This window comes from Lasioglossum baleicum, chromosome 10 (assembly GCF_051020765.1).
Source record: "Lasioglossum baleicum chromosome 10, iyLasBale1, whole genome shotgun sequence".
Lineage (NCBI taxonomy): Eukaryota > Metazoa > Arthropoda > Insecta > Hymenoptera > Halictidae > Lasioglossum > Lasioglossum baleicum.
In genome coordinates, this window is record NC_134938.1 from 13,124,233 (window position 1) to 13,138,699 (window position 14,467).

The 14,467-nt window shown below is 43.2% G+C and overlaps 1 protein-coding gene across 3 annotated transcripts in view; it reads right to left on the bottom strand.

Annotated features, from left to right (window-relative positions):
- LOC143213031 (A disintegrin and metalloproteinase with thrombospondin motifs 9) overlaps positions 1-14,246 on the bottom strand; it is a 128,233-nt gene extending 113,987 nt beyond the window's left edge. For all 3 annotated transcript variants that reach the window (XM_076432475.1, XM_076432476.1, XM_076432474.1), the window contains exon 1: positions 13,988-14,246. In XM_076432475.1, coding sequence (XP_076288590.1) covers positions 13,988-14,246 — 259 coding nt within the window. The remainder of the gene's footprint in view (positions 1-13,987) is intronic.
- Positions 14,247-14,467: the final 221 nt, after the last annotated feature.

The following is a 14,467-nucleotide window of genomic DNA, read 5'->3' on the forward strand; positions in this document are numbered from 1 at the left end:
CATCGCTGTGAAGATGTGTAGCGCGGAGTGCTAGACGATCAGTACATCGAATACAAAACAGTAAAAGCATTCAGAAAATTCTAAAATACTGTTGCATTATTATTAATCCATTAAAATTATTAATAATAAATGTTTTTAATATTACATTAATAACTAATATAAATTAATAATAAATGTTTTTAATATTACATTAATAATAAATGTTTTTAATATTACATTAATAATTAATATAAATTAATAATAAATGTTTTATGCAACGTTCACCTGAGCTGAAGACCACGGTGACAGACAGGTTGCAATTTTCCAAGGCACTCCGACTTATTTAATTGTTCAAAACGTAAATTTCGGAACCTCGAGCCGAATTCGTAAATCTAGAAATATCGATCTACCGAGCAGACCACACACGAGCATAGCGCGCGGTTCATAATCTATGATATATTATGCATATCGTCTGTCAAACCGATACACGCGTCGCCGCGAATCATTTATCAATCGTTATCGATCAGGTCGAAATACTTATTCGTGCATGGCGCGCACTGTCCACGTATCCCCGCCCATACGGCGAAGAACCGAATCCTTTGTGCGCGTACGCGAACAGCAACATTCAGCCGACGCAATAGGCGTTAGGACAATGTCTAGGTGTCTTTATCAGCCGGGTTCTTTCATGCGCAACTTTGAGTACATGTAAAGCCACTTTTGAGCCGTGTTATCCGTCGAATCGCTGGGAAGCTTATGCAAATGCTGCGCTTATGGTGCAAGCGGCTCGGCAAATCGGCAGAATGGTGATCTCGTTGGAGAAACACGCAAAAATTACGTTTCTAAACTTCGGTACAATGAATATACAGGGTGTCCAAAAATGTTGGAGAACCTTGAGGGGGGTTCCTGAGGTGATTTGAAATAACTTTTATCTGAGCGAAAATTTCCGCCTCGGCTTCGTTAAGGAGTTATTAACGAAAAACACACTGGGCGTGGCGTTACCGTTGGCCAAGGGGAGGGACCTGTCTCCGAGGCGGACTCCATCCACTGAGCGGCGCTTTGCCGTTGGTCGAGAGGCGGGACTTTTCGCCGAGGATTGCTGAGGTCATTTGAAGTAACTTTTTCCTTTGCGAAAATCTTCTCCGTGGCTCCGTTGAGGAGTTATTAACGAAAAACGCGGGCCAATCAGCACGGGAAGAGTTAACGGACTCCGCCCCAAAAGCAGGTCCGTAGCAACCACGCCCTCATTGGCCCGTGTTTTTGGTTAATAACTCCTAAACGAAGCCGCGGAGTCCATTTCCGCAAAGGAAAAAGTTGCTTCAAATGACCTCAGGAACCCTTTCAAGGTTCTCCGCCATTTTTGGGACTGCCTATATATGTTGGAACAGTCTAAATAGTTCAAACAGTCGTCTTAATGTGAAATATAAAAATATCAGACAGACAGTTCAATAATTGAACCATACATAGATGCGTTAGTTCACTTTAAATTTAAATTATTCAATACCAAATAAAATGAATGTAATAGTAAATTATTCAGACAAACAAGTTCTAGTTATTGTAGCCCGAAAGGTCAATATTTTGTGGATAGTAATTAAACTGCGGATCTCTATGCAAAATAAAAAATGTTTGCATTGATTGCAAGACACAGGAATGTCCACTGCATTAAATTTTCCTTGCCGATTTTTGTCATAAATGCATCAAATCCGCAGTCTAACGATAATAATGCATTTCTAAGCTCCGAGATGTTTTCCGGGGACAAAGACGCGGTTGCATCGGCGAGACAAGCGGTAACTTGTGTCGGCACGGATATTAACGACCGTATGGAACAGAGTCGAAGGATACACGCGGGCGAGAGAGCCAATCACGCAAAGGACATTCCGCGCGATGCGCTGGCGATGCACAAGATGCATCCGATTCGTCCGAGGCGTGTTGCGAGAACAGAGAAAGAAAAGCGCGAAAGAGCAGAGAGTCGTGTGACCTTTCGCTCTTCTAATTCGCGGAGATCGGCGTGCGATTTCAAAATTGACGCCGTTTCATCGGGGGAATCTGCGGCGCGAGAGAACCGCGGGCCGCGTGGTGCAACGCGCAATCGTCTCGCCGATGTCACTGGCACACCAATTATACTTGACCCCTGCCGCCAACGTGCTCCCTCCGCCAGGCGCTGACAATTACATCTATCGCGAAATTACCACAGGAACGTGTCAACGCCGCTTCTTTTGCAATCAGTCTCATTATCAATGAGCGCGCGGTTGCTCCTATGCAAATTGCACGCGATACAGCCGGCGATTGTCGGCGTCTCGCGCACGGGATGCTTCCAAACGAGTTGCCAGTACCATTTGTACACGATTTGCAACAAACACACCTACTTTTTCCACGGTCCAAATGCTTTTTTTAATGTATTCAAGTCATAGCATGTTTTAGGTACAATGGGTCTCCGGTTTCTCCTCTGCTACATCGTGTATAAACATCTGACAAGAAAATGAATAACGGTGTGCAAAAGTAGACTTTTCAAGCTTTAAAATGAGTCCAAGTTTGTTGCTCTACGATTGTTTTTTATCGAATTACAGCAGCCTTTAGTTCAGTGGTTGAGGATGATGCAGCAAGACTAAAGGTTCGAGCAGAGTCGCCAGGTGAGGGGAGGGAACGCGAATTGAGGGGGCAAGTAACCTCTTCTCTGCCAGTATCAGATCGGTCACGTGACGTAGAAGGGGAAGGTAAAGTGGAGAGTTAATTTGGCGACTTTGGATTCGAGGGTGATGCAGCGAAGACAGAGTTCAAGAATGAGACACCGTTTGTGGATGAGTAACCGCCAAGGGTGAAATCATTAGGTTATGGATGAGTAACAGTCGAAGGCAATCATTCATTTGCCGATGAGTAACCATCTGGGGTGAAATCATTAACATGTAGAACACTTTTATGTGACAGGAAATAGAGTATCTACATATAGATATAACTTTAAGTATTGAGTTGAGTTAAATATTGACTTGAGTTACACTCCAGTTGAGTTAAATATCGAGTTCAGTTAAATATTGAGTTGAGTTAAACATTAAGTTTAATCAAATATCGAGTTGAGTTAAACAGTGAGTGAAGAGCGCAGACCAGTATCAATAACGCATCTTTTCACTCCAGATGGCCCAAAAACCTCACAGCAGTAGAAACCGTACAATCGAGAGCTAACGAATCAGCGACTCGATACGGGAAAACTGATTCTCGCGGATTCAGAAAGCGACGGTCGTAAAACGATCCTCTCCACTTCCGCTGATCTTTTATCCTTTTACCCACGACATTCGATATCCACGTGGAGGCTTTGCTCTCTGGGCCCTTTACATATGTACACGGGTTATTCACTCTCTCACGAGCTCGCACTTGTCCGCGCGTCATCAACCATCGCGAGCCACTTGACGTCTTCGGCCAATCAACGCTTCGGCAATCAATGCTCGCTTGCAAATTTCCGATCGGCGAATTTTTGATTTGCAAACTTTCCTGTTCGTCTGTGGTACCAGTGGATTGCTGAGCGTCTTTCGGTTAAAACGAGTCCAAACACGACGTGAATCGGTCTACTTTTACAGACTTCGTGCACAGCAATCATGCGATGTCCTTAATTAGGCGATTTACGTAACAAGTCCGATTAACGTCGTGTTTGTACTCGTTTTAACGGGAAAAATCTCAGCAATCCAGTGACACTACATTTGAAAAGGTAAGACCAAAATTACTTAATCTGAAATGCTTTTTATTGCATTTTTAGAAATCCTTGAGGTCTGCCTCCGGTAGCTACAGTTTCAGTGTTTAACCGATCACTATTGTTCCGGCAGCATGTGTTACCTGTTCACGTATTGACCTGATCCAGTTTAGAGCGACGCGTTTCGCCTCGATCGGCATTTTTATCGGCGCCGTAGCAGTCACCTGCTACGAGGACGTAAACGGCGCTCCACGTCGCCGATTAAGTCGACGCGACGATAAACGTCGCCCATTGAATGTAATGCTGGCTTCCACGGACGACGATACGTCTCTGTCATCGGGGCTCAACACTCTCAACACTCTCGCCGGTTCACCCGACCCGGTCATTATTCCGAGCTATCCGTAACACGTGGGACGTAAATCGACTGTGAATCGCGTGACGCTCCTTAATGCAGCCTAATGCACCAGACGGACCTGGCTTCTAATGTCCTAGCTAGGTCGTTAGGTGTATCTAAGTGCGTCAACGGTGCTAAGTGCGTACTGCATCTCGCTATGAACCACGTTACTCTATGTAGATTTAGCTGAATCTATGGGACCACCTCATGGCGCTTCACTCAGCAAGAGGACCATAAAACTTGCTCTAACTTCGAGATAAATTGCACTTAGCTTTTACCGAATAGCTGCATCTATGGGACCGTAAAATTTGCCTCAACTTTGTCTGGATATACTCGGTTGAAAAACACAAGGTTTCGTTCGAAAAAATACGGATGACCTTGAAAAGTCGAATAAATGACCTTGAAAAAAATTCTTTCCGCAATGACATATACCACTTGAAATAGAAATTCTTAGCATTCTGTGAGTACTCAAAACTCAAAATATGAGCTCATTCCTCGCCAGAGCTTATGGGTGCTAAAAGTGTTAATTCCAGTGCACGGTTAACGAGTCGGACACTATGTCGCGTGAGTCAGTAATACACTATAACAATCAAGGTCCCTAACCCAGTTAAGGCGCCGAGCCTAATTGCGGGGCTACGCTAACCACGAATGGAACTCAACCGGCAGGACTACCGAAGTCGACGCGGGCAATTATGTCGCTGATTGCAAACTCGTGTTCAGCCGATGTGGCAACCCCGATAGAAATGATTCTGGCTTCTTATGAAGCAACTGATCAAACACATTTGAATTTCATAGCTCGACCTGGATGCACCCCTATTTAGCTCGCGGAAGATCGTCCGAGCGTTTTGAGAAACGGCTTGCAAATCGCCGAAGTAAAAGGCAACTGTCACGTTGAGTCATCTCCTGAACCTCGGAGTCCATGCTTGATAATCTGGAGTATAAATGCGCTTAGGTCTGTGGCGAAACCACGAACGATATCTGGAGAACTGAATCTAACTAGACAGAGACCTGGAAATTTCACACGGATGAAAGATCAAAAGTTATTTAATAAATAAATCTATTTGCAATCATCTTGACCAAACTTCTGCCAAAACATTGGTGACATTCTGCTGATTAAAATGAGTCCAAACACGACACACTTCGGAGCAGGTTTGCCTGTTTAATCCACGAATTTGATAGAACCTAAACGCCGCACCGAGGGCGTTCGCATACACGAGGTTCCACATTTTCATGGATTACGCGGGTAAGGATGATCCGAACTGTATCGTGTTTGGACTCGTTTCAATCAGGAAAGCGCCGCGAGTACGTTGGTGAAAGCTACATACATAAATAATTATAAACAAAAATGTTTTAAATAAATAAAATGATTTTTGACATAGTGAACCAGCTTGTCCGATGAATGAATCGCTTGGTGTACTCTGTGGGAGTAATCGGCTGTTAGGCTCGTGGTCGTTGGGGAAATCCACTTCTGGCTCGATTTTCATGGTCCTTTTAAAACACGTTCCCGGGCGGCTGGCTCGGGGAAACGTATCTGGTGGAAGCGTGCGTGGCTCCGTTCATAAAAATACTTGTATATATACTATACTCGACTGTATCTCAAGCAGATCAGCCGGTTTGGTTGGAGGTCGTCGCCGTGCAGTCTACCGGGGCCCAAGAGCCCCATCCGGGATATTCCCCGAACGATTTTTCGTTTATGTTACATCGCTACGGTCGGACTTTTTATGTAAGCCTCGCGCGTATCAGCAGTGCCGTCGTTCCGCTGACAGCCACGAAGAAAATGTCCTTACAGTGTATTATTGAGGATCGTACGATGGGCTTTAAGCGTCGAATAGAAAACGCGGGAATCAAATTTTCGCCCGGCGAAATACGCGCGCACCGAAAACGCTGACGGGTCAGACACCGAGGCGGTGTTTTGTCGAACACGTGACGTCCGCAACTGCCAACCGTTGCTGAAATACGAACCAGCACGACGCACGCACTTTTCACACGGTTTCGACGCCGACCAGACGAACGCTCGCGATATACAAGACTACTTAACCCACTCTGGCTAATGAATAAAAATAACAAACAGTATAATAACAACTTTCTGTTGCTGTTATAATCATAACTTTCGACGTGAAATGTGGAAAATCGATTTATATTTTGTATTAAATTTCCTATAATAATTTGAACTTTCTTTTTCCTCGTTGAATGATGTTCGACTCCACTGATAACATGTTAACAGAATTTGGCCGCATTTTTCGAACAATCGATTGACTAACATGCGTATTGCGTGAGCTTGCAGAATGATATTTCACACGTTTCGCGAACGAGGTGTTGTTGACACTTTGTCACGCAGAAGCACGACATACTGATGTAAAAATTGTAATTGAATGTCGATTGTGAAATATCGATGTCCCGACGAAAAAACTGTGAATTTGCATAAAGCCATCTGGACGAGAAGATGATTTTCGATTTGCAATTTTCAATTCGGCTGTGGTACCAATGGATTGCTGAGATTCTCCCGGTTAAAACGAGTCCAAACACGACGCGAATCGGTCCACCTTTACGGACTCCGTGCTAATCAATCATGCCACGATCTCAATTATGTCATTTACGGAACTAGTCCGATTCACGTCGTGTTTGTACTCGTTTTAACCGGAAAAATCTCAGCAATCGGCCGGTGCTACGTACGAAAAGGTAAAACGAAAATTACAGAATTTGTGCAATAAAAAAAATTTCAAATTCAATAGTGGGTGTCGAATAATAATCGACAAATGAAAAGAGTGAGATGCAACAAGTCTAACTATTTGAAAAGGAAGCTAAATGGTTGGCGTTCAGAAGAAAGGCTCGTTATCGAGCAATGCGAGAATAGTAGGCCGATATGCAAATGAGATAGCGAGTCCAGGGAAAATTTACACGGGACACCGATTACGAAACGCCTAAATGGGCTGCTTCGCTGCATAATAGCGAAATCTCCCAGTTATCTTCCCAGCACTCGGCGAGCGACACTCGTAACTATTTGACCAGCGAATTAATTTGAATCTTGATTCGAATACTAGCTTCGATGAAGATACCATACATTTCTCTGGTAAGTCTGGTTACAAAATGTCGCAGACGTTTTATGTTTTTGTAACAATTTCTGCAACGATTTTCCCAGACATTAAAAGAATACTGCGAAAGAGAGAAAATTAATATTTTTATTTTGCATGAAGTCTATAATTAATGTTACCGAAGCTGACTGGGAAATATCGCCGGTTTTGGATAGGCGAAATCCGAGCTGCGAGATTTGCGAGAGTTTCGCATCGGGAAAACAACTTAGGCTTATTTCCTCTCCATCTCTCTCGCACCGATCGTTTCAATAACAGTTTTAGGAAAACAGTCGCCAGGTCCGCGGACTAAGTCCGTTATTTTCGTCCGAAAATCCGTCGGTTTAGCGTTAATACGCCGATGTTACTACTTCCTCGGGGTATAGTCGATCCAACACGCCGCTGCCAATCCAACACGCTGAACGTGCACGAGCGGCTGTTCGGCCGTACGTGTAAATACGTTTTCGCCCGTGGAACGTGTATAGGATATGTTACATACCTTCGCCGCGGACGTGCTTACACGTGCCCATGTGCACGGATCGGCGCATTATGCACGCCGCATAACGAATACACGAAACCCCGCACGAAACTGCCGAGATAATTCTAGAGGAGATGTGCTTTTCCTTGCCTCGCTCCTCCATCACTCTCGCCGGGGATTTCGCCTACCGGGACTGACCAGCGTAACTTTTCAACGTCCGGCGAACCAAGCCTGCAATACTCTCCTCGCTCGACGAATTTGAATCCGTGTAGACTACGAATTTTATGCATTAAATAAAAACTATATAAGAGAAATCAGCATATTACATACTATTCCAATAAGTACGAATAACAAGGAAGTGATTCCTGAGAGAATTCTAAGCAACTTTTCCCTTTGCAAATTCGCGCTGAAACGCTTCGTTTTCGAGTTATTATCGAAAAACGCAGATGGGCTCCGCCTCCGCGGTAGGCCCCGCCCCTCCGCGATAAACGTGTCGCCGGGGCGGAGTCCGTTCGCTGTTCTCGCCCTCAGAGTCCGTGTTCTTTGTTAATAACTCATTAACGAAGCCACGGAGAATATTTTTGCAAACAATAAACGCGGATCAATTCGGGCGCCGCTACTGCGGATGGACTCCGCCTTAGCGGCAGGCCTCGCCTCTCGGCCAACGGCAACGCGAGACGTGTCGCTAGGGCGGAGTCCGTCCGCTGTAGCCGCCCCCTGATTGGTTTACCGTCGATAACTCCGTAACGAAGCCTCGGAGAACATTTTGGCAAAGGGAATAGTTTCTTCGAATGATCTCAGGAATCGCCGTTTTCAAGTACAATATTTTTGGGACAGTATTGAAATGTTACAAGTTTCTGATTTTTAATAATGTACTTTTCATTTTGTTGTACAAAGTGTCGTTTCTAAATTGAGGAATGTGTACTTACATAGACGATGTCCTTACTGATCTATATTTAGTTTAGGGACACCCTATATCACGCAAGTAGGCTATGCAATATCATTGTTGCATTTCGTGATAGCAGAACAAGTGATAAGACGTAATGAACATAGACATATAGAGATAGACTGCGCCGTCTTATGGGCGAGTTGAAGCCCACAATGGCGGCGCGCGGTACAAAGAGTGAGAGAGAGAGCATTAGCCGGGGTCCATAGCGCTCTCTTTCTATATGATGTGTCGACACATCAATTAGAAAGAGAGCGCTATGGACCCCGGCTAATGCTCTCTTTCTCTCGCACGCCGCCATTGTGGACTTCAGCGCTTCGTTCAGGCCGCGCAGTCTATCTCTATATGTCTATGGTAATGAAGCGACTTCAGATCCTCCATATTTCCCTATTTATACTATGCATTATGCATTTGTTTGTTAGAAGAAACTCTATGAAAATTTATGAAATTCAATTATTGTTATTTGTTATAAAAACAACTGTACAGTATACACAACATAAATAATAAAATTTACAGATTCAAAGTATAGTTATAGGTGTAGAATTGAAATGTTATAAAATAAAAAACCATACGTGAATAAAGGAAATTTTTTTGGTTTACAGTTGCACTGAGGTAGAAATAGGTCTATTATAATAATCTTCACCGAAACGTCGTCCTCTATCAATTTTATCTGCCTCTGCATAGGAAAAGGTGATAATGTTAATTCAACAAACACGATTAAGAACTTCAAACATCATCGGAAATGTAACAGTCTACCGGGTGTCCCAATCGATATTGATGTCCAACATGAAAGTTATAAATCTTTAAAATGATTGCTAACTTTTTGTCATCTCATTTAGGGGCCAGTACAACCATAATCGAGATAGCAACATTTTTATCAGATTTAATTAATCCGCGAAAACTCGTATCTAGGCGAACTTCCGCACTGTTACCTGTGCAAGATAAGAAGCCATTGAGTAACAGATAAATTCGACAATATGTAACTTCGACGTCACGTAGCCGACGAATTTCGAATCAGAATGATTATTTAGCGAGATAAGGTTGTTTGAATATTTACTATGTACAGGGTGGGCCGTAAGTAATAGGACAAATAGGATCACAGAAATTCTATGGCTCGGAACAAGACAAAAAGAAGTGCTTTGACCATTAGAATTCCCCTAACTCAATTTGTACCGTGATTTATGATCCAACCAGTATAAAGACTCCAACATCTCGCTCGGCACTAGTGCCATCATTATCACATGACAGTTAGTAAACTTTGCCCCGAAGATAGTCACCGTCGATAGAACAAACATAAAAATCCCCAATAGTTCGAGACCGTTTCAAAATTGCATCACTATATTTTCACCCGGGTGTCACCTTCAACATCTTTTACACTTCGATCGTGATCCGTCAGATAAGAGTTCAATGACTGCAGATAGTAACACTATCTTCCCAGCATTTAGTGCCAAGTGCTGAATCTTCTAACATTTACATATTCATCTTGCGCTTCTATTTAATGAATCAATAACAAGTGCGTGGTAAGATATTGTATTTGAAAGGGCTAATTACTGAAGTTACTTGAAACAGCTTTTTCCTCTATGAAAATGTTCTACGACGCTTCTTTCAGGAATTATTGACGAAAAACGCGCTGACCCCACCCCGGCGACAGGTCTCGCTGAGCGGCGCGCTGCTGTTGGCCAAAAGGCGGGGCCTGTCGCCAGGGCGGAGTCCGTCCTCGTTTTTCGTTAATAACTCTTGAAAGAAGCCGCGGAGAACATTTTCGTAAAGGAAAAAGTTTCTTGACATCACCGCAGGAATCATTCTGTTCAAGTACAATATTTTTGGGACGCTTTGTATGTTGTTATATTACACCTTGAGTATTCCATTGAATCACAGTAACCTTCTGATGCTGAAAAATAAAATTAAGTTGTTCGCAGTAAAGTGCGCAGAAAATAGAAGAAGATATTCAAGGAGAACCTTATTCATTGCAGACGCATTCGTAGGATCGTCAAGAGTCGAAAGGTTCCGTCGCATAATAAACAAGCGCAGACGATTCACGACAACTCTATCCGCGCGCGCATATAGATGCATAATTATTCCTCTGCGTGGATCCGTGGACCGAGTCTCGTGGCCCCCATAACGTTCTCTTACACCTTCATTTCACCGGAGCGCGGAGGATCCCGCGGGCCGCAGACGCCACTAATTTCGCGCGGTTTATTAGTTTCTTTGAAGTCCGTTATCTCGCCGGATCTTTCCGCAGAGCCCGTAGAGTCCTGCCTCGTCCCCATTGAAGGGACCCCGGCGGATCATTAACGAGCGCTAATTGCACCGTACGCCCGCGGACGCGATCATCCACTCTCCTCTACCCTATTTATTCGCGCTCGTCCCTCTTCGGCCCACTTCGCGAAACCTCGCTGATTTCGATTACGGACGATACTCGGAATCGTAATTTACGCCGCGAGCCGTTCGCGTTTAATTAAAAGGGAAATTAATGCCCGAAGAGGAATCCTCACCGGAGTTGTTGCTACGAGTCCTTGTGCTGGTGTCCTTGTGTAACCTTTTTCGTTTTGTTTTTAGGGAATTTTATGCCCAGCGCCATTTTTAGAGACTTTTCTGGGACGTTGGGGACGTGAAAATTGTTTGTTCTTCATTGTTTTTGTTTGGATCTTAATTGGTTTGGACAGTCAGTTTAGATTGAACTGTTTGAGACTGAGAAACGCGACCGGTTCGGATAGCAGAGGCTCTATTAAATCGTGAATTGAGCGAACAAGTGTGCTTCGAATGGTGTCGTGTTTGGACTCTTTTCAATCAGAAAAATGACTCTAATATGTTGGTAAATGTTCTATCAAAAGATAGTTGAAAATTAAAAACTTCTTGTATTAGGCAGCTCAATAGTTGCAATTTTACAAGAGTTAATTCAAGCACATATCTTCCCTTCTCTTATACCAGGTTCATATTTCTATTTTTACTTGTTCCCTCACTTCGCTGTCATTAATCAAAATTTCCTTTCACTTTTTCTGTCATTTCTTTCTATGTTATGTAATCGATACACTGTTTCGATTGGTGCAATCAATACATGTCTCTGATATGTGTTTTATTGATTTTTGCCTGCCGGCTAAATAGCAGGATTGCAAATTTACAGCTAGATATAATGATCTGCGATTGGAGATACTAATATTCTAGATAGCAAATAGATTTCTATGCATTTCTACAAAATTTTATGAAAAATGTAAAAACATTGTTACAACGTTTTCAATGGTACACAAATTACTAAACAATAAAATAAATTTTTATTCAACTCCTGTTCACCAAAATCAATGCAGAGCATTTTTATTTTGCATAAATGAATTAATTGACTTACAAATTCACTTTGTTAGTGGGCACTCATTCGAGTTTATATTTTTTAACAGATTTCAAGAAAGAGGAGATAAGTGTTGGAGTAGGAGGGGGGATTTTCTTTGTTGATTTTTTGAGCTTTCAGAATTGGGACCCTCTCGCCGAGACAGAGGAGAGTTGTGAAAGATCCGTTAACACGTTTAGTCTCAGCCGAGGTGTGCAACAGCTCTCAGGGAAAGCTAGAACGTCCAGACGTCCTTGTAAGGCCGCTGCTCCAAAGCATCCACACCTACACCTACACCTACAGCCATTGCTAAGAGGCATGAGCCTTTATTCAGAGGCCGGCGTACTCATATTCTAGCCCAACCTGTATGTACAAGTCCTAAGTACAAGATATACGCTGCCTCGCAACCGAGCACTGACCACTGCACTTGATGGCGCTTCTGCGAATCGCAGTCAGCATTTCATTCGCTCGTGAAAAATCACGTTCGCTCTTCCGTCGTCGAAATGAAACAGTTTGACCTCTGGGAGCCCCCCGGTTTGCCAGGGTACATTGACTCTTATTAATATTTGGACGCTATTAAAAAGACCATAACTTTTTTAATATTGGACCAATACGTCTTGGACTTCTCGAGAAGTTAGGACAATTAGTTTACTACGTTTCTTATGTGGACCCACATTGAAAATTTAAAAATAGTGCATCCACTTGTACAGATTCTGAAGATTTTATTAATTTTCTAATCCAATTGTTCTAACTTCTCAAAAAAAACCAAGTCGTATGGTCCAATATTCAAAAAATTGTCTTTTCAAGAGAGTACAAATATTAATAACTAATAATAATATTATACAGAGTAATAATATTTGTATATTGATTCGCAAACTGTTTTTTGTTATCAGAATATTTTTTCCAAGTTAAAAATGTTAATATTTCACGGTAATATCATTAAAATAGAAAGAAGGGTTTTTGCCCCAGTGCCTTTGTATCCCCACTCTACGTTCCCCCTCTACGACGCTACTCGCCACGCCTCCGCCGCGGTCACGTGACGCATTCCGTGCTCCCTCCCCTCATCTGGCAACACTGACTGTGCCCCCAGTTAATGTGCTCGTCCATATTTATTTAAGAGAAGTGTTTTTACATATTTTTACTAATTTTACTACTGCTGCTACATGCAATAAATATCTATATAATCTGTACTAATAATTATAAAATATAATAATTGTGATAATAGCGCGCAAACTATCGTACTAAATTTCCGTACCTTCGAACGAGCAAGTGTGGCAATAAAATTTTCCTCGTTCAAGAGAATGATCAAGCGAAATTATTCTAAAACCCACGTTCACCGCGTTAGCAAACACACGTGGCTTTGTTGTGATAAGGTTTACCTTTATCTCGAACAATGGATGCTAACCATCCTCATGCACTTATACATCACACAACTCGTCAGAATCAGAACGAAGTGGATATAGGGTGAGACAAAATTCACTCACCGTGTATAATTTTCAAATAAATAAGAGAAGTTCGTTGTTCAATTAAACACTGTTCTAATTTTCATTGACACTAGGTTTACTGAGCAGTAAAAGTTTTACGTTATTCTATGGAAATAACTGGAGAGAATGTATCCTTTTAATAATGTACAAGGTATAATAATAATATAGGATCGATTCCTCGGGTCATTTGAAGCAACTTTTTCCTTTGCGAAAATCTTCTGCACAGCTTTGTTTAGAAGTTATTAACGAAAAACTACAGTGGGTGAAAACCACTCGGCGACAGGGCCCGCCTCCCAGCCAACGGCAACGCACCGCTCAACGCGAGCCGCTAGTAGTCGCGCTCTGATTGGTCCTTGTTTTTCATGAATAACTCCTCAACGAAGCCTCGGAGAAAATCTTCGCAAAGGAAAAAGTTTCTTCAAATCACCTCAGGAATCACCCGTTTCAAGTACAACATTTTCGAGAGTTCCTGTGTATCCTCAGAAGTAAATTTGTCGAATAATTCCTGATGCATCTTCACAATATTCGTGAGTGAAAAATATTCAGTGCTACCAGTTCCACCGTGAAACGTATAGAAATGCAGTGATTAATTTCCATAAACGTCCGCCGTCTAACAATAGGCATACAAAGCTCGACCTACCTTCATTGGAGAGACTCATCCCGTCGAAAATAACCTGGCTGCCAGCAGTGGTAGCCTCAGTGGCAATGCTGCTTGCGTTCATCTTCCACGTCCCGCCGAGAGCCCGGGAGTCTGTCAGTCCCCTCTCATCCTCTCTTTTCCCCAGAGCTAGGGAATTATGCGTGCACACACCGGTCCATAAAATCACCAGGAATATCACCAAAATCACGATGCCGATCAGCGCGGCGAAGGTGGACGTGCGATCCTCGGTTCGCGACATGTCTGCAGTCTCCGAGTTGCATCCACTCTGCTGGCAGATTCAGATTGTCCTCGGGGCTGATCGAAGGGGATCCACGTCGGAGGAACGATCTACGGCGGCCTGATCGTTCAGTTACAAGCTAGCCATCGGGCCCGGCAGTCGATCATACCCGTGGAACGAGATCGAACACGGACGAAGAACGAAGAGTATTATCGCGCCGTGGCAGGTCATTCGCCGCTCCT